Below are 25,136 nucleotides of genomic sequence, written 5' to 3'. Positions count from 1 at the left end.
TTACTAGTGCTTAAAAAATTGATCAAGTTACACATTTGGCCGGTCGACTTAAAAATGATTATATTTGTTAGTTAAATATAAAAAAATATACTATTATATCAAAAATTAATGTATATCATACATTAATATACGAAAAAAATATTTATTGGCTATTATTTTTGTGTGCAACCTATTTATGTCAATTTCTCTAAGAAAACATTCTCATACAAGTATACTAATATATATACTATTTTTTAAAATTTTGAGCTTAGAAATTTGAAACTTTAAAATTTGAATTTTTAAAGTTGTAATTTTTTGAACTTGAAGCGTGTTTGGAAATGCATTTTACTTGGAAAAAAATTTGAAGTTTTATGAGTAGAAATCCCAAAATCCAACATCAATTTTTGGTAACTTGATTATTTTTTTTATTTGAAGAAACATTTTCAAAATCTATAATCAACCATATATTTAAAATCTATCCAAAATCTATGGTCAAACCTTAGATATATATATTCTTGATAAAAAAGGAGGTTCAAAATTCTACATTCAACAAATAAAGTCAAGCATGACAAAGCCTTTGGGTACCTCTAATTTCACCCTAGTCCTAATTATATTTGTATATCTTATAGCTTGTTGCTTCCATTTCCATATTGTGGAATGTCAATGCCAAAAACCAACAAAAAGAAAGGCATCTCTCTTCATCTTTGGTGATTCTTTATTTGATGTGGGCAACAACAATTACATCAACACCACCACTCTTGACCAAGCTAACTTCTGGCCTTATGGAGAAACTTATTTTAAGTTCCCAACCGGTAGATTTTCTGACGGACGTTTGATTTCCGATTTCATCGGTAAGTAATTGTTGTAGAGCTAGCGGATTTGAAGTTTATAGATTTGAAATTCTAATTTTTTAAAAGCTATTGAGTTGAATTAACACTTGTAAACAGTCAAATTATTTTTTTAAAAAAGATAAATCTAGGATTTGGATAGATACGAATACGAACGAAAGCTAATAGTTTTGTTTATTTGAGTTAAATTTTTTATTAAATATGCATAGCTATTTATTCTGCATCAAATAATTAAAACGAGATATATGAATACGATGACACATTCAGAACTTATAATAAGTACTTGAGATCAATGAAGGGATTTAAATGAACTTCCTCATTTTGAAGTTCAAAATTTGAAAAAGTATGTTAAATCAAATAAAAGATATTTTGTTTACATATAAGGTCTTGAATCTTGTTCCATCGAAATCTCTAAATAATGAAATAATTTAAATTACAATTTTGAACTTTAAATGTGATATTCTTGCTTCTTTTTATTTTTTTATTTTTCTTAATAAGATTTTTGATTTCGACAGTCCTCGAATTCTTTTTTTTTTTTTTTAGCGAGGGTGTGGGGGGTCCTCTTTAGCTAGCCAGCCTAGATTGTTATATGACAAAATATTTTACTGTACATAAATTTGTCTTTTTTATTTTTGTTATTTGGTGACAGCTGAATATGCAAAACTGCCATTGCTGCCACCCTTTTTGCAGCCCGGGAGAAAACACAGCTATTATAATGGCGCAAACTTCGCCTCCGCCGGGGCGGGAGCTCTTGTCACGACTTTCCAGGGATCGGTAAGTCATTTAATTTCCTCATCGGCGAAAATTCTAACAAGAAAAATTCAAAATAATGTATGTATGTCATACTTAAAATTCAAATCTGTAACATAACATAATTTTCAAATTATATTTATCGCTACACTATAAACTTTCTTTATATAAAGGAAATTTCAAAATCATACAAATATTATGAACTTCAAAACAATAAGTTTTAAAAATATTGTAGCCACATAAAGAGTATTAGCATGTTTAATAGTAAAAAAATTTAAAAGTAAAAAACTTTTTAAAAAGGATGGAATAATTATTTTGTTGACTTAGGGGTATGAACTGAGGCAGCTAACTATTAGGTAGAAATCAATGTGTTTAATAGAGACAGCTATGAGCTCACAGGATTATTTTGACTTTTTTTCTAAAATAACTTACAAGTAACTTTTAATTTGACTCACTCTATTCACCTTTAGAGTCCATGCTAAGATCGAAGAGAACCTGGACATTAGAGGTGGATGAATTAGGTTGGGATCTTATATGGTCTTTGGCACCCCCTACCCTCTTTAAATGAGGTTTTAAAGTTAAATTATGTCCAAAATCCATGAAATAAGTATAAATGTGTTGATAATATTTGAATATGGTGCGTTTGTTGCCCTATTCAATCATGTGTTTCCTAGTGCCGACATTCTGAAATAAATAAAAAAGGGGACTATGTAAGCTATTTATTAGGAGCATCTTTAAAGTCAATGTTGATATAATTAGTTAGGTGAAGTTAATATATTATAGTATGTGTTAGGCGGATTCTCAAACCGTTACATATGTTCCATTAGCTACTTTAAGTTAGGTTCATTTCTGCTTCAATTAAGATGAGAGATCACGAGTACTTATGGGATAAGGTCAGGAATCGATTAAAGCATTTTCAATCGAGCTCGTTATATTGAGATTATCTAATACGATTTATATTTTATATAATTTGTGAGCAGATGCACTAGAGTTAGTTTATCTAGTATGTATCGATCGCAGGTTTCTCGAGAGTTCAAAAAACTTATGATGATTAAATATTACTTTTTCCAACCAAAAAAGATTTTCTTGATTCGGAATACAAGTGTTAAACTAACCAATGTTTCGTATGAATTTAGACATAGAATCTTCAATATAATTTTTTTAAAAATAAAATCTAAATATTTCAAAACTCTACATAAAAAGTATTATAATAAATCACAATATTTAGAAAGTATTTAAAAACACTATGGTAAACAAAAAAGGAAAAATTATCTAAATACACAACTTATTTTACCATATTCTTTAAAATTCCCTACTATTTGAAAAAATTACAAAAATTCCTACTCTCTTCTATTCTCTGATACATCACTATACGTGATGTATCGGTCGGACGTCAGATACATCACTTTACATGATGTATTGGTCGGATAAAATCACTTTACGCGATGTATCAAGATGTGCGTGATATATCCGAAAGTGACCAAAAAGAAGGAATTTCGGATAATTTTTAAAAGAATAGAAATAAAGTGTAATTGGGAAAAATCACTATGAATTCAAGTAAAATTTTAAGAAAAAAACCCTTTGATTATCTAAATAATAACTAAATCAATCTATTTGAGACGAGAAGAGTAATTGTGTATAGATTCTAACGCATGTTATGCATTTATTAATTGCTTGTTACAACTTTACAAATGGTAGAGAGGGTCCCTCGAACAATCAACACAGACCAATGACAGCTTTGTACTATAGGTCAGGCCCAAGAACAAATACACTGCTGTTTTATTTGGACTTTATATTATGTCCACACCACAATTTTAGGTAGGTGGTCCATAATCAACAAATAGAAATTACAAAAAAATCGTGTATTTTTGTAGCGGAATATATTGTATTTGATGCTTAATAAGTGTATTCTAACATATATATGCAATATCTTTGCTTATTGTATCCAAACATATCACGAATGAGATCCCTTTATTCGTATCAAAAGTTAGAGATATCAGACATGATTGTACCAAAAAATATAAGTAATTTGGAAAAAGAATAATTTTATTTATTTGTTTTAGATCAACATCAATTGCATTTTCAAAAGCAGAAAACAACTTAACAAAGTTTAATTAATTTTTTCTTTCCAGGTAATCGATATGGAGACTCAGCTCAAAAACTTCAAGAAAGTGAAGACTTGGTTGGGAAATAAATTAGGCAAAGGGAAATCACAAAAGATTTTGTCAAATGCAGTTTACTTATTTAGCATTGGAAGCAATGACTACCTAAGCCTCTTTGTGACCAATTCCTCAATGCAAATATCTCCTCAATACCAACAAATGGTCGTAGGCAACTTGACGACGATCGTTCAAGTAAGTTTATTAGATGGTTAAATTAATTTATAAATACATATATACAACAACAACCACCTAGTGAAATCCCACAACGTGAGGTCTGGAGAAGGTAGAGTGTACGCAGACCTTACTCCTACCAAGATAGGATGACTGTTTCAAAGTTATAAATATATATATATATATATATATATATATATATATATATATATATTTAATTTATTCATAGTTGTTTTGTTTTGTGTCTGTGTGAGCTATTTGAGTCTAGAATTATTTGAAAATCACCTATCTACCTTAATGAGACAGGAATAAGGTCGGCGTACACTCTATCCTTTTCAAATCCTGCCTGATATATTATACTGGGATGTTGTTGTTGTTATTGCATTTGATAAATATATCTCAAGTGCTTATAAGTCAAAATTAGTCAAAAGTTGATCATTTACGTAGGTTATGATTTTTTTTTAGTTTATAAGCAGTTTTAATTTTGACAATTTTTTAATATTTTATCCTAAATAGTATTTTCAATTCTCAAAAAATACTTTTTCCAAACCAAAACATCTAACTTTCTCTTCATTTTATATTTGTTGTTCATCCTATTTCTCACAAAGAGACTTCTAAGTTTTAAATTAAAAAAAAACTGAGGGTATTTTAGTCATTTTATAAAAAGAATGATTTATCTGCGCTTTTTTTCACCAAACAAATCAAGTGTTGTGTTCATCACTTTTATCTAAACACAACTATTTATTTATAAAATTAATTTTAACACTTAAAATTGCTTATCAAATACTTAATGCTTATTGAATATTTTACAATCAACTAACCCACAAAAGCTCCTAGAGATAGTAAATCATGAGCAGATTAACTAACTAAAGTTTGTTTGGAGAAAAATGGGTTTAGTAACCATGGTTAAATAATGGATTATAACTCAACTTGTCTGACATGTTCCAACCCCCTCTTTTTCTTCTTTTGTTTTTTTGTAAAGAAAAGGTTGAGGCTAATTTTTTTAATTATTAGCTTAATTAGGATCTTTGAAATTCATATAATCTTCCATCTCCAATTTAATTTTTCATATTTGGATTGAATTTTGACCAGTCAAGTTACACTATTTGGAATGTTTTAACCCAATAGCTTAATTTGAGATAATTCAACAAAATTAAGGATCACGACTTAACTAGTTTAAATTTGGACATATACTTCAAAAAATCAATTATTTTGGCCACCTCTAAATTTGTCCAACTTTGTTTTCATATAATTAAAAAGCGATCCACTTAGACTTTCTCGTGCCACCAACAATTGATTTAGCAATTTCTAATCTTCATTTATCTGATGTTTCATTCATATGAATTCCGCAGGAGATATACAAAATTGGTGGCAGGAAATTTGGGTTCCTTAATTTGGGAGATTTGGGGTGCCTACCAGGCTTAAGAATGCTCAATTCATCAAGCAAAAATGGGTGTTTGGAGAAAGCTTCAAATATGGCCAAATTACATAATGTTGAGTTGTACAATAAACTCTTGAAAATGGAGAAACAATTGAAGGGGTTCAAGTATTCACTCTATGAATTCAATAGTAGTTTGAGAGAGAGGATTGATCATCCCGCCAAATACGGTATGTATTATTTTTAATCCATTTCTCGGTTCATATATATAATTAATGTAAGTAATTGAACAATTAATGAATAAGCGTAAGGTTTGTGTACGTCTCACCCTTCCAAATTTCACTTATGAGACCACAATAAATATGTTGTTGTTGGTGCTCCATGTCTAATATGTGATGTGATCTCACATAATCCCAGGTTGGATCAGCCCTAATGCTGAAAAGGAAGTTGCCTTTTCTGTCCCCTCCGAGATGGACCTGGCAAACTAAGGATAAGCAAGATATTGCAAAAATAATTTGTCAAATCCTTCTAAAATACAAAAAATGAATTTTGTTTTCTTTTTAAAATACAAATCAAATAAATTTTGAATATCATTCATCCCTTATTCTGTCGTCTATCTTTTATTTTTGTCAACGGTTCATTACATTGGTCTTCATAAAATTTAAATTTTGAAGTTGCTTGAATCAAATTATAACGTTATAATTATTGCAGGTATCAATGAATCAAAAATAGCATGTTGTGGAATAGGGCGCTTCAGAGGCATACATAGTTGTGGAGGAAAAAGGCCAGTGGGACATAAATTTGAGCTTTGTCAAGATCCAAACATGCATGTATTTTGGGATTCCTATCATCTAACAGAGACTATTTATCACCAAATGGCAGCTGAAATGTGGAATGGACCTTCTAATTTCAAATCACTCTTTCAATGCTTGTAAACCAGCTATTTTCTCCGTTTCAATTTATATATGACGATGTTTGATTGAGGATTGAGTTTTACAAAAGGGAGATTTTGAAAGTTGTGGGTTAAAATAAATTAAAGAAATTTATGTGGTTATAAAATTTGAAGTTTGGAGTTAAATAATTTTTAAATGAGAAGAACGACCTTCTATTTTGAACCGACTAAAAGAAGGAACATATGATATATAAGTTGGAAGATGTGTGTAATATAATGGAAAAATTACACTGAATAGCCGTCCAAAATAATAGCTACTAAATATATAGTTTTTGTATATTATTGTACGATATATAAAATATATTCTTTTTATTATACGAAATAGTACATATTAGTTTTTTGTATATATGTTTAACTAGTAAATATAATTATATTTGCCAGCCGACTAAATATGTAATTTGCCCAACTATCACTTATTTACGATGAAAAATTACGCCTACTGTCCCCCAGAGTGTCCGATCTTGAATTTTTGTACCCCCAAAGTATCTGTTCTTGAAATTTTTGCCCCCCTTAAGATTTTTTTTTAAATATCGGCTTTAACTTGAAAAAAAATTTTTGGAAAGAATTTATGTTGTCCATCATGCATAAGTTCTAACATTTACACCAACACTTGGTTCTAGAATAATTAACATCTCACTTGATAGAGAGAAACATTTAGATGGAAGAAGGCTTATATTCTACTGCACTAGCGCGCCATGGTGTGACCTAACCCACTCGGTCGGCCTCGCCACAACAGGATTCCTCCTGCCAGGGCGGTTTGCCCGGAGACAGAATCTCTGAATTCTCTCCCAATCCCCCTTCTTCACATATACCAATATGATAACATCAATATCTGACTATAAGTCACCAATCTTAATAGACTATACATCAACTGCTCTCCATTTATTTATCCGTGACCTCATACCTGCAATACGGATACATCTAGTCATAACATAATCCAAGCAGGCATATACAGAAGCACATTATCAATTTACCATTTCAAGAGCAATATAAAGTTTTACAGTGTAAATCTAAAATACAACAGTCAACATAGTAACACTTGGACCTTCGATCTTATCATATCAATTATTATGCAAGATGGGCATGCTCAATTATAATCAGGTCAATTTCTCTATCATTACACATATAGTCAAGATCAATTCACATATGAGAGTCACATAATGGTTCTCTCATGGAACCTATACCCAAACTGCTAGTGTGTCGGCGTGACACTCTATCCAATAGTTAGTATGTATCGAAGTATGATATCCGATCTAATATATGTGTCAGAATATGACAACCGATTCAATATATGTGTTAGAACATGAAAACCAGTCAAATATATGTGTTGGAACATGACACCCGATCTAATATATGTGTCGGAACATGGCATCTGATCCAGTATATGTGTCAAAACATGACATCCGATCCAATATCACAATCACAATGTACAATCACAGTCCACAATAAATAGTTCACATACATGCATAATCAAAATAGGTTTATTGCATGTAATTGTTCATAAATAGTCATTTCGTTATTTTCATTTTATCTTTTCCTTCATTATCAATATTTTATCAGCCCTTCTTTACTCAAGACATTACTTTTGGTAGAGCAAGTTCAAGATTATGTATTTCACAGTCTTGGAATTGTAGATCAATCATGACAACATATCAATCACCCAACCACAATAATTAAATGCATGGTAAACATTACAACATTAGTCAATCACTATTAAGAATCTCTTTATGATATAGACTAAACCATAACCTACAGCCATAAGTAATCAAATAGGTCTATTACATGAGATTTATCAACACTAAGTCATTCACATTCACACTATATTTCATGATTCGCATTATTCAAGTAATTCATAGGGAATAATAAGCATGAACATACACAATTGTTTGTATGAACACATCTCTCTATATACATCAATAGCCCATAACTCCTAAGTCTCAAGATTATGTTATGATCCAACTACTATCTACACTTAATCTCACAGGAGTCGTTGGTTTTCTAAAAAGTTTCACAAAGGTTAACATTCAAAGAATGGACCTTTATACTAGTCACATAATAATCATTACCCACAACATACATTTCTACTCTAAACAACAATTGACAATCATTTAACCATCCCGACTCTGTACCCGAAGGGCTAGACATGAAATCTCCCGTCAATCTATATTATATTAAGCAATGATAATAAATTTATAACTACTTAATTAAGAAAACCTAGCCTACCTGGGCGCCAAGCAATTGGAAAAACATTATAGCACGATTCTTTACTTCCAGAAGGAGAAACTATAGAGACAGGCCTGAAATCTGTGGGTTGTAGCCTTCCTTGTGCTAGAATTCCCTTATCCCCTTTTCTCCAATCCTAGAGCAACTTTGGGGGGTTTCTAGGGTAACTCTCATCTATTTTGACACTTAAGGGAAGAAGAAGATAATTAAAATTTCCCCCTTTTTAATTCTGGCCCGTCAAACCCGCTACGTCGGCCTAATTCCCACCACAGCGGCATCAGCATGATAGTGCTCAATAAAATTGGAATAACTTTTTACTTCGAACTCCAAATGAGGCAAATTCGATGGCGTTGGATAAAAAACTCATAGATATTTAATTTGATGGGTCATGCGCTACCTAATTCATTATAATCTGAGAGTTATGGTCATTTAAAGTTGACCTCACTTTAAAATCACGTCCGACACTAAATCAGAAAAACACTTTCAACTCAACTTTGAGATAGGAGAATAATACGACTTTAATTCACAACTAATGCAGTTTCATACCAAGGAATTGATCCTAATCTTATGACGAATGAGATTCGTATACCTTTAATATATATATTTTTTAGTAACATTGGAATATGTCATTACAAGGATACCAATTTATCCCTTTTTCATTTCTGAAAGACAACATAAAGGAGAGGAAACGAGCCGATCTAAGACTTTTTTAAAACCAATGATGAGACACCATTATAACTTAGGGAAAGTCACATCTCGACTAACCCATTCACGTCAAACACTACATCCAAAGTTCTATCAACCCGAATTCATTCAAAAAATTTCTATGGGATACTATGTCCCTCACATATCATGATACCACCTTAATTTTTCTTAAACATTACACCTTGAGACACCAAATATTTCTAAACCACACAATTTATAAAGTTCATTGGAATCTATTCTAACTAAAATTTTGTCAACTCTCATATTAGGGCAACTTTAACTGGGCATTTACATCCTAACTAATGCTATAATGAGCATATCATCCTGATTCAAAGAGCAATAACCACAAAGTATCTCATGAATCAAACTCAAGAATTAATATATCACAAATAAGTATGCAATGATGTTCATTCACAATCAATAACCGAGCATCAGTCACATTCACCGGCAATGACTTCGGCATCACACTCTCGCTAGAAATGACCTCGGCAACACACTCTTGCCAGCAATGACTTAGACATCACATTCTAGCTGAAAATGACCTCGGCATCACACTCTCTATCCCATTATAGTATCCAAGAGCAAAATTCAAATGACATGTTCACACAATAATGAGGAAATGATAAGTTCAAACAATTCGCAATTCACAATCACAATGAGACCATCAAGGCATATCATAAGATTCATATCAATGTCAATATCAAGCATTTCACACTTTTCAATCACAATCATATCAATATATTTCCTTTTTATTAACCCCATTTATTTATTAAGATTAACTCATATGAATACGTAACCCATCACCTCAACTCGACAACATTATCCATATCAAATCAATAACCTTTACGTCCATTATCACCTAGGTTCTAAAAATACTAAACAATCATGACCAGTCACAAACTTAAGAATTTTTCCCACTATCTTAACATGAACAAACATGCACACTACAGGAATCTGTTCATCACTCACCTTAAACCAATAACATCATGATAAATTGAAATACCATTTTAGAAACAACTAAAGCATTGAGTTCTCATAAACTCAATCCAATAGTCAAATCAATTATGACATATATAGATACAATTTAGCAACAACTAAATCATCGAGTTCCCCTAAAGTCATGTAGCTTCTCAAAGAAAAGTGCAGAAGTCTTTATATAATTCCGCAAGACTCTACTAGAGTCATTTTGGTATAATAAAATCAATGAACCTACGGCTCTGATACTAACTTTGTCACGATCTGGCCTGTCGTGATTGACAACCACTCTAACTCTCCGATGGGAGAACTACTATTACAACTCGGACTAAGCAGAAATAATAAAAGATAAGCAATTTAAGATGTGAAAACAAGTTAAATATGGAAAAAAGTGTCGAGTCCCCACAAACTCAGCCAATTCAACTAAAATATGTGGAAATATCCCTAGAATCTGAAATTTATTGTACCAAAACTCTTGTTGGTTATAGCAAAACTAAAGAGAAGGGGATGCAACCCCGACAAGTCATAAACAAATAGTGTTTGAAATTCTATGTCTGAAAAAGAGAGACCAAGATAGAGAGGAACTCATGGTAGCCTTAAAGAGCTGGATTAACCTTGAGTTCAGTAATCAGGGGTCTCCTAACTGAGATCTCTCAATAGTCGTCTGAGGATATTCTGTACTCAACAAAGAAAGAGCAAGTGCAGTATCAGTATACAAAATAATGGTGTACTGGTAAGATCACGCGGCTAGTCCAGTAAGTGAGATATGAACAAGTAACTAAAACACAGTAAATACACTTGTATATAACACCTTACCACCTATCACTTCATAAACAATACATATACATATACACAAGTTAACAGTCTCACTTTAAATACACACTCATGAATCATTCTCTCATGGAACCTAATTTCACCTATTAGTGTGTCGGTACGTGACACTTGATTCAAATATGTGTAAAAATATGACACTCAATGCAGTTATGTTAGAATGTGGCATTCGATCCAAGCAAACACGACACAATCACAAATATAGTGAATAGTTTCAACAGTCATAAATATCAAGAACAGGTTCATTGCATGCCATTGACAATAAACAGTTATTTCACGTGGTTTATTTCATCTTTATCTATTCACATACATTTATGCATACAAATGAAGCAACTAACAAACACATATGACACATATAGAAAGACAAACCCATCACCTACTTCAAAACCAAGCTTTGAAAATTGTAAAAGAGCTTGAGATTTCCCTTTCTGGAGTCTCCCCGCTTATTCTTGGTCTAAAAACAACAACAATTATAAGGAATCAACAAATAATGATCTAAAATACCCGGATTATATCAAAATCCTAAAATTGGCCACTTTCATGATCCTATCACCCATCTAGGTCCATTCCCCATCATTAAATCCAAGTTAAGAACCCTTCCCTAAGTTATCCTTCATTGATTTTAGGTATTAGCAACCAAAATATAATTTAGGGGAGCGATTAACTTATCTTTAGCAAAAAATTTGGTGGAAAACTTTTAGAATTCGCCCTAGGTCGCTTTTGGTCTCTTAAGAATGAAGCGGAATGATTAAAAACAATTTTAAGACTTTATCGTGTATTAACTCGTGACAGTCTCGCCACAACAGGACTATCCCGCTAGAGCGGCCCCGCCTTGGCGAGAGTAATCCCTTTCTGGCAGGGTGAACAAAGACAGAACGTTCGTTTTTGAGTCCCAAACTTCCCATTTTGTAACACACCCTAATCCTATGACGTTCAAAAATCTATACTTTACGCCAAGTTTAATTTCAAGTGTTTTACTCGCCCGAATACGATTTCATAAAGCCATACAGGCTCCGTATCATCTTAGCTATTAACTCAAATAATCAAACTAACAATTCATTCCCCCATCCATTACCAGATTACCCTAGACCTCACCTGACTCAGATTTCGTCCAAGTCTAGCCTAGGTTCCATATTTTCAATTCACTACTCAGAAGTTTTTTGGCTTGATTTTCTTCGTTATTGGCTTATTCATAATGACGAAAATAGTTCGTTAGAATAGATAACAATTTACTCATCACTCATCCCCGAGTGATCGTGTCATGACCTGATATCTCAAGTCATGATGGCACCTTCTATCAATCCATCAATAGGTAAGGCTAATCCCACAGTCCGAAACCATAGGCAATGGGCCATCAAAAAAGAAAGAAAAGAATCAAATAATAATAATATTAATAATAACAATAAGAAGAAGAAAAGAAGAATGAGAACAATACAATAATATAACCCCCAAGACCTGGTATCAGTCGGTAGTCGAGCTACTAAACCAAATAAGAAAGTACAAGGTTAATACAGATACAATAATAGTGCAACTGTCTTTGAATACAAAATAAAGACTAGTCAAAACTGAAATAGAGGGAGATAGGCAACTCCGAACGTCAAAAGCTCACCCAAGTCTCCAAAATTCAAGAGCTACTCTGCACGATATCTATGTCAGTAGTGAAAATCTGTACTATGATTTGCAGGATACAGAAGTGTAGTATGAATACCAATAAGTGGCACTCAGTAGGAATCGGCCGACTGAGCTCCATAGATAAAGCAAGTGTAAAGAACATGTAAGCAAGGAGTATATATCACAAGTAACTAAAAAGAATAATACATAAGCCTGCAATAAGAAACATCTGATACAAGGAATGGAGATGATAGGAAATAAGCAAGAAACCAAAAGACGTACCTAGTGGCGCCAGCCCAGAATATAAACACAGAAACATACTATAAAAGAGGAAAAATAAGTGATAACCAACTAACAGAAGTAAACACTGATATCACATCAAGGCCTAAAGGACCGCATCAACTAAATTCCTACACAAAAGGTTAGATAAATAAGAACAAAGAAAGTAACTATCTTTAAACAAGAGACCACCCTTAATTATACCGCCACAAGTTCAAAAATAGTTAGACAATACCTCCAAATCCCTTGTGTGCCAAGGAGGTTTACTCACAAATAGGTAAACCCGTAGGCATCCCATACTATAGACAGGTACAAACAACTATGTTGGTGATAGGCGATGCATATATGAATGAGAGTCATGCAATAAAACCAGTAGTACCATCAGTGTCAAGTGCCTCATATAAAGATATATACACCTACTTCCAGCCCCGACCAGGAATTAGGACCCATGCGCCTCTCTAAGATCGCCATGGGGGGCTCGAGAATGCCTCTATATACCTGTTTGGTCCCAATCTAGGTATTATATCTATATAGATATTAATCTGTATATTTGATCATCAAAATTCTACTTCATCGCGGTGATCAAAGATAAATAGTCAAATTAGTATAGAAGGGTCGGGAACTCTCTCCGACCGAACCAGTATCATAAAATAAATGCATCATCGATGCCTCTAGTCTATTGTAAATAATAGTAATACAGGTAGTATGACCAACATGGGTATTGAAAATCTTAAAAACCTGTAGGTTCCCAATTTTAAAGTCTGGTCCCCCTTGAGCCGGGGGTGCTTGTGGGGAGGGGGGTGTGCCACGATGAAATAAGGAAAAATAGTTTGGGCTACAACCCAGCTTTCTCAAATCAATGCCAAGAACCAATGCAAGCATCGGGGTTGGCTACATCCATGAGAAAACAAGGATCCAATGCAATGCATGCCACCAGCAGCATCCAAACAACACGCTCAATCATATACAATAATGACGCCACAATCATCTTACCCTCTAGAGCATGAAAATAGGGCTAACAAATGCAATCGACCTCTAATAAAGGTCTAAAGCTCAGATCTACTCCTCCAACTCAACCACAGGCCTAAACGGGAGCTCAACCCTAACTTGGTAACAAGGAAGAGGAAATAAGGAAATAAGTGTTCAACTAGTTAATCAATACCTTCAATCAATACCTTCAGATCTAACTGAAATACAATCCCGAGAATACAAATACAACTAGCCCCACCAAACGACAAAAAGAAAGTATAAGGGATTCTAGCTCTAAATCAAGAAATGGGATCTAACAGTAATTCACAAGCCTAACTGGGTGAAAACCACTACACCAAGGCTTTAAATTAGGTGCTACAATAGAGAAAGACACTAATCTCAGAAATTCTCGCCAACAATGGCTATATACTTTAAGGTTCATCCTAAAATCAATTCTAAGGCACAAATCCACCAACCACCATAAACATCGAACAAGCCATCTAAAATAGGCTAATCAAGGTCAAACTAAGGCATAATCAATAATCTTACCAACTATATTGAAAGTCTCATAAAGGCAACCTAGCCTAAAGCTCATACCGAAACAAATAAACAATAAACTAGGAATATAGCCTAACCCACAAGCAATTTATACTATACACTACGTCATAAAGCTTAATCAAAAGAAGGGAGACCGTAGTCTACCTCGAAGTCGAACACGCGCGCTCCAAGTCCACTTCTCGATAGGTTTCCGCTCTAAAATTGTCTCCACACTATCAAAATATTGATCACCTCATCAATACTAATGATTTAACACTAAAATTGTATTTTTTGGAGATAGACCAATTTTGGGGTCCAAAATTGGAAATATGGGACCGGCATTTAAATTCTAAAATTGACCCCAAAAGTTGGTCTTAAGGAGCACCCCAAGTTCATGTAATAATTTACAACACAAGACAGGGTCGAGAGACGTCAATAAACGATCATGCAATAAGAATTTCTGAATTTAAGCTAAACAGAAAAAGGGAAAGTTGATTTGAACACTGATTTACCGAAAGTAAAGCCTTATTAGGCAAAACTAATCACACCACGATATGTTTTTTGGAAAAACCCACTATTTGGACTCTTGAATCACAGAAAATGGACCTAAAATAATCAAGAAAGAATTTCCCAAAATTCTCCACTGTTCTATTCTGAAAATAGCAAGAGACAACATATAAAGTTGCAAAATTACCTCAAACGGAGAGTACAAGTAGTCCCCAAATACTCCAATGCATAGTCATAAACTTTTCAAACACGCTGGGTTTGAATCACCCAAAATGAAGCTTTAGAACTCAAATTATGGGGTTTTGAAGTTTTGGGAAGAAGCTGAAAATGGGTTTCGGTCTATTTAAAGACCCACCCAGATTGCTCATCACGTTCGAGACACAAGGAAAGTATACTTTGCGATCGCGCAGTGACCTCCCAATCTCAAAGGTCTATCAGGGAGAGGGTTGCGATCACAGCAGGAGGCATCGCGATTGCGAAGGCCAAGGGCGGCCTACACCAACAAAGTGTTGTAATACAGATTTGGCTAAGTTCGAAAATCTCCAACGGGGTACTCAGAATTCGTTCAAAATCTCATGCGTGCAAACGAATTATGCTACCCAACCAAATTTGATATTCTAAACTCAACAATGCAGTAAACATTTCCATCTGAGGTCGTCTCGTTAGAAAGTGGATCTCATACCCATGCACCATGTTTTGCTACAAGGAGGCTCAAAATGAGATCGAAAGCCTCAAAAACCGCACAAAAGATCATTTTAGACCAAACTCAACATTTTGGAGTAAACTGCACTGACTGAATTTTAATCCGAGGGCATTTACCAAGAATGTTGACCAAAGTCAACCTTAGGCTAAAACTTAAAGGCTAAAATACCTAATGGCTCAAACTTACACCGAAAGGCTCGGTACTCGTGTTAACTAGCCTAATTTGGCCATTTTGAAGCTAATGGAACCATCAAAATTCCATTTTGAGGTCATCTTCCTAGAGTTTTGACCAAAGTCAACTATTCAAACTCCAAGGCTCCAAAATAGGGAATCGGGCATAAAACCCAAACGAACAACCAGGCGACCGAACTGTCAGTGCCAACAAGTCATAAATGACTTGAAATCACTACAAGGAAGGTCTATATACTGAAAAGATCAAAAAGAACGAAAATGACCGGGAGGGTCATTACAAATCAACTAGGAAAAACTGGGCTAAGACAGAGATAGAGTAGGACCTGATTCGACGAACAACTGGGGATACTCAGCATATCTTTTTCAGTTTCCTAAGTAGCTTCCTCTACCAGGTGATACTTCCACTGAACTTTCACAGACTTAATTTCTTTGTCTGAAGATCTTTGTCTAGCAAGACTGAGTCCCTATCCAAATATGTGTTAGAATATGACACCCAATCTAATTGTGTGTCGGAACTTGACAATCGATTTAAGAAAACATAGCACAATTACAAATACAGTGAATAGTTTCAACAATCATAAATATTAAGAACAGGTTCATTCCATGTCATTGGCAATAAAAAATTATTTCTCATGGTTCATTTCATCTTTCCTTATTCACATACATATATGCATACAAATAAAGCAGCTAACAAGGACATATGACACATATAGGAAGACAACACCATCACCTACCTTAAAATCAAGCTTTGAAAACTCTAAAAGATCTGGAGATTTCCCTTTTTGAAGTCTCTCCACTTGTTCTTGGTCTATAAATAACAACAATTACAACGAATCAACAAATAATGGCCTAAAACACGCAGATTATATCAAAAATCCTAAAATTGGCCACTTTCATGATCTTGTCACCTATCTAGGGCTATTTCCCACCAGTAAATCCAAGTCAAGAACCCTCCCATAAGTTATCCTTCAGGGATTTCAGGCACTAGCCATCAAAATATAAGTTACGGGAGCGATTAACTTACCTTTAACAAGAAATTTGGTGAAAAACTTCAAGAATTCTCCATAGATCGCTTCTAGTCTCTTACGAACGAAGTGAGATGATTAAAAATGGTTTTGAGTCTTTTCTCTGTATTAACTCGCGATTGTTCTGCCATAGTGTGACCATCCCGATAGAGTGGCCCCGCCCTTGTGGGATGCACAAAGACAGAATGTTCTTTTTTTATCCCCAAACTTCCCATTTATTAAGATACACTCATTCTATGACATTCTAAAAACTATACTTCATGCCAAGTTCAATTTCGGAAGTTTTACTATCCGAATATAATTCTGTAAAGTCGTACACGCTTCTATAGTCTTGGTTATCAGCTCAAACAATCAAACTAACAATTGAATTCCCCATTCATTACCGAATTACCCTATACCTCACCTGACTCTGATTTTGTCCAAGTCTGGCTTAGGCTCCATATTTCCAAGTCACTACAAGAAAGTTTTCTGGCCCAACTTTCTTCCCCATTGTCTTATCCATAACAATAGGAACATATCGTTACAAAAATTTACCTCCCATTTTAATGGAGTTTAAGAAGGATCGAGCGAGGGTGGATTCTTAAGAGTTGTTGATGTTTTATGAATATAGTATGGTGATGAATATTGGTAAAAAGGTTCAGCCTTTATAAATATATTCGCAGTTTAATATGATTATACAAAGTATATATATCTCATGTAGTGGTGGCAAAGTGAGCTCATATTTTGGGTAACCTGTTCAATTCGTTCATATTTAATTGGTCGGGAGTGTGATTTTTTAAATGGGTAAAATATGGGTTTAAATCCATATTCAATCCATAAAATATAGGTATTCATGGGTAAAATATGGGTAAACTATGGGCTAGCCAAATGGGTTAAGCTTTCAGCTTTTATGGGAAATTTTCATAAATAGCAAATACAAAATGTTAATTAGGTCTCCTTAGCTATACTTTACTATTTACTATAAACAACTACACTTTAGTTTGCTACGCATTTGTATATTTATATTTTTTCATAGATTTCAGAGTAAAAAAATAAACTGATTTTTATCAAAATGAATACATATTATGAGGATAGAGGCAAGCGAGATCGATAGAGGGAGGAGAGAGACAAGTGAGATCGAGAGAGGTAAGAGAGAGGATTGTATTTTATATTTATTTTGCATTGTATTCTATATTTATTTAATATATAACTATTTTGTATTTGGTATAATTGTATTCATAATATGACAGATACAATTGTATGCATCCTCTCTTTGATTAGATACAATTGATATATAATACGTTTGACAAAGAAGATGAATGCATATTGTATTCGTACGAATACAAATACAATTGATACAAAAAAACATAATTTTATGTATACAATTAATATAAAATACAAAACTCTTAACTATATTTAATTGAATACAATTGCTACTTTCCTTTAATTATTTTCTAGTTTATTTGATAGTTTTGTTTTATTTGTTTGGCTTTTTCTTAAAAAAAATTCTTTCATTTTGGACTTTTTATTTTTTATTTTTCTCTCATTTTTGGACTGGATCCATCTTGTTGGAGATGGTTGCTTTCTTTTTATTTTTTATTGTTTTTAAAAAATTTCCCTCATTGTTGGACTTGATCTAGTTGTTTCTTTTTATTTTTTTCGGAAGAGAGAGAGGGTGAGAAAGTGAGAGGAGAGTCAAGGGAGAGAGAGAGTTTGCTATAAAATTAAAATATAGTGATTTTTTATTTTTTTTTAAAATTATAGCTATTTTCCAATCTGGACCCAATTTTTTTGTAATTTCCTTCATTTTTATGTTCTTAATTAAAACTAATTATTCTCCTCATCAATTTAAATTAAAAAAATAAAAATAAAAATAAAAAGGTGGAGTCTTTGGCCCTCAGAGTGGAGTCGCAATTCGAAAGACGTGTTCTGGATCGGGATTCAAGAGTGGATCCCAATTCAAAAATTAGGTCTCGGTTGGGAGTCGAGAGTTGGGTTCGGGTCCTGATTTGAAAGTCAGGTCTCAGATCAGGTGTCTAGATTAGGTCTCGGGTCAAAAGTCAGGTCTCATGTCGAGTGTTGGGGTAGGATCCTGATTCAAAAGTTGGGTGCAGATTGGATGTCTAATTTTGATTTAGATACCGAATAGGTCGGGTCCCTAGTCATATGTCAATATTGAGTTATGAATCAGTAATCGAAATTGCATATCGGTAACAGGGTTAGTTCGAGTGCAATTCGAATGTTGAATTTTGGGCTGCGAATTGAGGTTGTGTCCTAAATCAGGTGTCGAATTTGGATTTCGACTGATCATTGAGGTTGGGTGTCGGGGTTTAATTCTAATTTAGAAGTTGGGTCTCGGGTTGGGTGTCGAGGTCGAATTTTGATTTAGGTGTCAGGATCAAATTTCAATTCGAATGTCGGGTCCCGATATGGAGATCGGGGTCGGTCCTGAATCGAAAGTCGGGGGTCGGATCCCAATTTAAAAGTTGGATTCTAGGTTTGGTCCGGAGTCATGTCTAGCATCGGGTGTCAGATTTAATTTTAGGATACAATAAAATTAATAAAATATTTTCAACATTTTTTCCAAAAAAAGAATAGAATATTTTCTACATATTGAATTATAAAGTAGAGTACTATTTACTAATGAAAATATGGGTAAACACGGGTAAATTGGTATTTTTCTCAACCTATTTGTTACCTAACCTATTTTTACCCATATAAAATATGGGCGAATTGAATTATTATTCATTTTATGTTGACCCATTTTCAACCGCTCAAATTTGACCCTACCCGCTCATTTACCACCACTAATCTCATGTATATTTGTGTATAATCTCACACACACGCGTGCACAGGTGCTTATGTGTGGTGTGTTTGCGATCATGTGTGATATGTAGGTGTGTTTGTGTGTGTTTTCATGTAACCTCTATATTCGTAGTTATACAAAAGATTGTATATATCATGTATTATCTGGGCAAAATTATGTATATTGATGTGTACGCTTATTGTTATATATGGTCATCCATATATATTATTTTTATATTTTTTTTATATTTAAAAAAATTAGAACACACCCAGAATCATATTTTTTTTCCATATTCTAGCTAATTACTATATAAGAAGAGGGAATAAGCAATTTTCTCTGCGTCAACATATCTGTTATTTGGAATTGATATTCAATTTGAGGCTATTTTCGTCAATTCAGGCTTTTCCAAAGCTGTTTCTTTGCTTGGACAATTATACCCTTTATTTTGGAAAAGCTAACATAATGGGACCCACTCTCTTGCTTTACCATGGTAACAACCCTATTGCTTTCTTTACGTGTTTAATTATCGTGGTCAATTTTTTATTTTTGATTTTAATTTATTTGTCTTATTTCTTTTTAGTCTGTTATATATTTGAGAATTCCATAAATAATATTATAAATTATAATAATTAATAATTTAAAATATTTAAAAGACATAAAAATTTAGTTAATTCCCAAAATTCTCCACTGTTCTATTCTGAAAATTTAGTAACATATAATTTGAAAATGACCTAAAAACTACTATAAATCACAATAATTATTAATTTAAAATATTTAAAAGACATATAAAAAAATTTGGTTAGATGTCAAAATTCTATCAGTGTCGCATAAATTGGTACATAAAAAAAAACATATGTTATTTAAAAATGGGAAAAGTCTCATAAATACCCCTAACCTATGGAAAAAAGGCTCATAAATACCCATCTTCCACATTTGGGTCTAAAAATACCCTTAAGGTTTATTTTTGGGTTCAAACATACCCCTCAATCGAATAGAAATATTTAGGTCAACTTTAATTCGTTAAAAAAGCCAAGTGACATTTTCTTATTGGTAGTACATATTCACAATAATTTAAACTCACCCAAATATTAAAATCCAAACACTGACCCATTTTTCACCCACAAAATTAAATGTACATTATTTTTCTCCTCCAAAATCCATGGATCTAAGATTTTTCCGCTCCTACCTTCTTCTTCCTTCTGCTTCAAAAACCTTAAAGTGCAGGTGCTTTCCATTTTCGGGTCTGTTCCGCTTGATTTTGGTCTAAAAATAGTAAATACACATAAATGATCAATAAAATGGCTTAACTATCATGAAAAATAACTCATTTCTCATCCTAGGCTAAACCCATGATCCTAATCCCACCCTAGAACTATTTTCTACTCTTACCAACACGTCAAAACCCTCCCACAATGATCACCCATCCTAGTTTATGAGCATTAGAAATCGAAGTATAAGTTTAGGGAGTAAAATCGTTACCTTAAGCATGGAAATAAATGGAAAATTGATGAAAATCACCCTAGGTCGTCTCCTATCGTTTTAGGAACTATATTTTGCAGAAATAGAATGTTTCTGGGGTTTTTCCAGACTTAAATCGCGATTGTCCCGCTTTGGCAGCCCCTTTATGGTGGGTTGCACGAAAATAGAGAGCTCAGAGTTTGAGCTCCCAGCCCTTATTTCACAACATACTCCCTTCCAAAGACATAATAAATTATACCCTTCACGCCAAGTCCAATTCTGAAAGTTTTACTTGCCTGAATGCGACTCATCGAAGTTGTAAATGCTCCGTATCGTCTTGGCTATGATCTTACCCACTAAAATTAGAGATTCGCTCCCCCACCATTCACAAGGTCACCCTAGACTTTACCTGACTCAGAATTCATCCAAGTCTGATCCAGGCTATTTTTTTCTGAAGTTACTCTACCGAATGATGTTTCCATTTCACGTTAACCATATTGATCTCTTTATTCCTCAACTTCAAGAAATCACGAACAAGGATTGCAACTGGCTTTTCCTTATACTGAAGATCCTTGTCGAACAACACCGAGTCCTATTTAATGATGTAGTCCCCATCTCCATGGTATTTTTTCAGCAATGATACATGGAACACCGAGTATACCCCGAATAAGCTAGGTGTAAGGACAATCTATATGCCACTGGCCCTACACAATCAAGAATTTCAAAAGGCCCAATATAGCGTGGACTGAGTTTGCTTTTCTTACCAAACCTCATTACCCCTTTAATGGGTGACACTTTTAGAAGTACTTGCTCACCAGCGTCGAATGTCATATCCCTTACCTTACGGTCAACATACTCTTTTTGAAGACTTTGAGCCGCTAGAAGCTTAGCTTGGATACCCCTTACCTTATCCCGAGCATCTCTTACTAAGTCTACCCCTAATGACTCCACTTCTCCAGCTTCAAACCACCCTATGGGAGATCTGCATCCCCTCCCATATAGGGATTCAAATGGTGCCATCTTAATATTGGAGTGATAGCTATTTTTATAGGAGAACTCACACAAAGGCAAAAACTTATCCTAATGTCCTCCAAAGTCGATCACACATACCGTCAACATATCTTCCAGAACTTAGATAGTTCTTTATGACTGCCCATCTGTCTGTGGATGGAAAATTATGGTGAAAGTGAGTTGAGTACCCAACTCTTCATGCAATTTCCCCCAAATTTTATAAGTGAACTGTATGCCACGGTCTGAAATGATAGAGAGGAGCACCCCATGTAGCCTTACTATCTCTTTCACATAAATTCTAGTCAATTATCGTGCATTATAATCCACGCTAATCGGAATGAAGTGTGCTAACTTTGTCAACCAGTGAACCACTACCCAAATAGAGTCATATTTTCCTAAAGTCTTGGAAAGTCCATGGCTATTCTCTCCCACTTCTATTAAGGAATGGGCATTCTTTGTAGTAAACCTACAGGTCTTTGGTGCTCATATTTCACTTGTTGGCAGTTCAAACACTTGGCTACATATTCAGCTATGTCTTTCTTCATACCCGGCCACCAATATAGACATTTCAAGTTTTGATACATCTGAGTTACTCCCTGGTGAATAGAGTACTGCGAACCATGAGATTCAGACAAGATTTTCTAAATTAAGATGTGGGGAACACAAATGCTTCCCCTAAAGTAGAGCACCCTACCTACATCAAGTGTTGAATCGTGAGCCTTGCCCATCAACACCTTTCCTCTAATTTCGTTTAAATTAGCATCCTCAAACTGCTTGGCCTTGATCTCTTCTATAAAAGTGTGCCATAGATTAACACCAGTCATTACCCCACCTTTCTCTCAGATGCCTAGCCTCATAAACCTGGCCTTCAAAGCCTGAATTTCTCTATTCAGGGGCCGCTTAAGGGCTCCCAAATAGGCTAGAATGCCCATGCTAGCTGGTTTATAGATTAATGCGTCTGCTACCATATTAGCCTTACCTGGATGATAGTCCATTAACCTTTATTTTCTCAAATTCAAGTCCTTCTGGGTGAACACATGCTGAAATCTGCGGTGGTCAGTAAACACCTCAAACTTGATACTATATAGATAATGCTTCTAGATTTTTAGTGCAAACACTACCGCTGTTAACTCTAAAGGATATTTATTTCTTATGGTAAGCATATTTAGTTGTCAGTATTCAATGCACATTCTCATACTACCATCTTTTTCTTGACAAACAACATTGGAGCACCCCAAGGGTAAACACTAAGATGATTAAATCCCTTATCAAGAAGTTCCTAGATTTGAGCCTTAAGCTCTCTCAATTCTGTTGGAGCCATACGGTAGGGAGGAATGAAAATTGGATGAGTACCCCATTTTAAGTCAATGAAAAAATATATATCTTAGTCAAGAGGCATACCGAGCAAGTCTAAAGGGAAAACTTTCGTAAATTCACATACTACTAGGATAGACTCAATAGAAGGAGACTCTACATCTACCTTTCGAATGTGGGACAGATATGCCAAACAACTCTGCCCCACCATTTTTCTAGCATGGAGAAAAGGTATGACCTTAACTGCCTTAGGCTTGTACACTCCTTCCCACTCTAATCTTTCCCTCCTCGGGATCTCTAGAGCTATAGTTTGCATTATAATTTAGCACCGTAAAATAGAGGGACAACCAAGTCATGCCTAAGATCACATCAAAATCTGTCATGTCTAAAATCACCAAGTCAACTCAAGTCTGGTATCCCATAAACACTACAGAACAAGCATGATAAACATGGGTGACTATGACTGACTCTCCAACAGGGGTAGAAACATGAGCAGGGGCATCTTGTATATCATAAAGTGCATCAAAACCCAAGGCATATTTCACAGACACATAGGAATAAGTAAAACCTGGATCAAATAACACAGTAGACATTCAGCCACAAACAAGAATAGTACATGTGATCACCGCGTCAGATGCCTTTGCCTCAATCTTGCCCGAAAATACATAAAACTAAGCCCGTTCAACCTAACGGGCTACTTCTTTGCCTAGCTGGGCTGCTCCTCGACCTGCACTACCATTACCTTGGCCCCTCATGACCTCTAGGGTTTCCTTCTTACCTACCCTATGGATGTCCCCTGCCATTGCTTCCCCCAGCCGCTGGTACTAGTGTTTTGGCCTGTTGGAGTGCTGAAACTATCCCGCGGGGGTGAAGACACTCCCTCTATATATGTCCAGGTTCTCCATAATTGAGACAGTCGCAATCAAAGGACAATCTGCTACCAGAGATTAAGGCTCCCTGACCCTCATAGGTTGGGTGTTGCTATGGAGTACCTGAAAAACTACCAGTAGAAGCGGGCAGTGTTGACTGAATTGGCCGAGTTACAATTATCGACCTGCCTGACCCTCTAAAATAGGATCCTTGGAAATTACCTATGCTCTTAGGCTTCTTAGCCAAAACTTTAGCCTGCCCATCCCTTCTCACACCTTCTACCTTCTTCACAAAGTCAGTGATTTCATTGAAACTCCTGCCTGACGAAGTCATATGAACTGATAAAACCTGCAACTCGGGGTTCAATCCCTTGACAAATAACCTGATCATCTGTAGTGACCAGCTGAGTAGCATATCTGGACAATGCATCAAACTCATAAGCAGTCACTGATAACCCTCCCTACTCTAGTGCCACAAACTTATCCTTCTTTCGGTCCCTCAAAGTATGGAACACATATTTTTCTAGGAATAAGGTATGAAACTGAACCCAAGTAAGTAGGGGAAACACTGGTGAACGACACTCTATATAAGCCCTCCACCACTGCTTAGCCTTACCTTGCAGCTGAAACATCATAAACTTCACTCCATGCCGGTGCACTATACCCAGCTTGTGCAACCTCTAGTAGTAATCAATGATAAATTCAGAAGCGTCCTCATTCTTAGTACCATGGAAGACTAGAGGTTTGAGCTTAGGAAACTTGATGATCATGTCATGTTCAGTATCGGTCATTACTGGACCTATGAGTAGTCTGAAGAAGACATTAGTGCCTACCACCTCATCTGCTAGCTGAGCTGCAATAGCAACAGGATGAACAACATGAGATGGTGTTGTGGGCATGGTA

The 25,136-nt window shown here is 34.7% G+C and overlaps 1 protein-coding gene across 1 annotated transcript; it reads left to right on the top strand.

The window, feature by feature from the left end:
* Positions 1 to 487: 487 nt before the first annotated feature.
* LOC129889103 (GDSL esterase/lipase 5-like) lies at positions 488 to 6,310 on the top strand. Its single transcript, XM_055964253.1, has 5 exons — positions 488 to 830; positions 1,477 to 1,601; positions 3,710 to 3,931; positions 5,263 to 5,518; positions 6,000 to 6,310. The coding sequence occupies exons 1-5, from the start codon at positions 545 to 547 to the stop codon at positions 6,221 to 6,223; spliced, it is 1,113 nt and encodes a 370-aa protein (XP_055820228.1). The 5' UTR covers positions 488 to 544; the 3' UTR covers positions 6,224 to 6,310.
* Positions 6,311 to 25,136: the final 18,826 nt, after the last annotated feature.

This window comes from Solanum dulcamara, chromosome 1 (genome assembly GCF_947179165.1).
Source record: "Solanum dulcamara chromosome 1, daSolDulc1.2, whole genome shotgun sequence".
Lineage (NCBI taxonomy): Eukaryota > Viridiplantae > Streptophyta > Magnoliopsida > Solanales > Solanaceae > Solanum > Solanum dulcamara.
The sequence above is the reverse complement of the archived record's forward strand: the minus strand, read 5'-3'. Positions and strand labels throughout refer to the sequence as shown.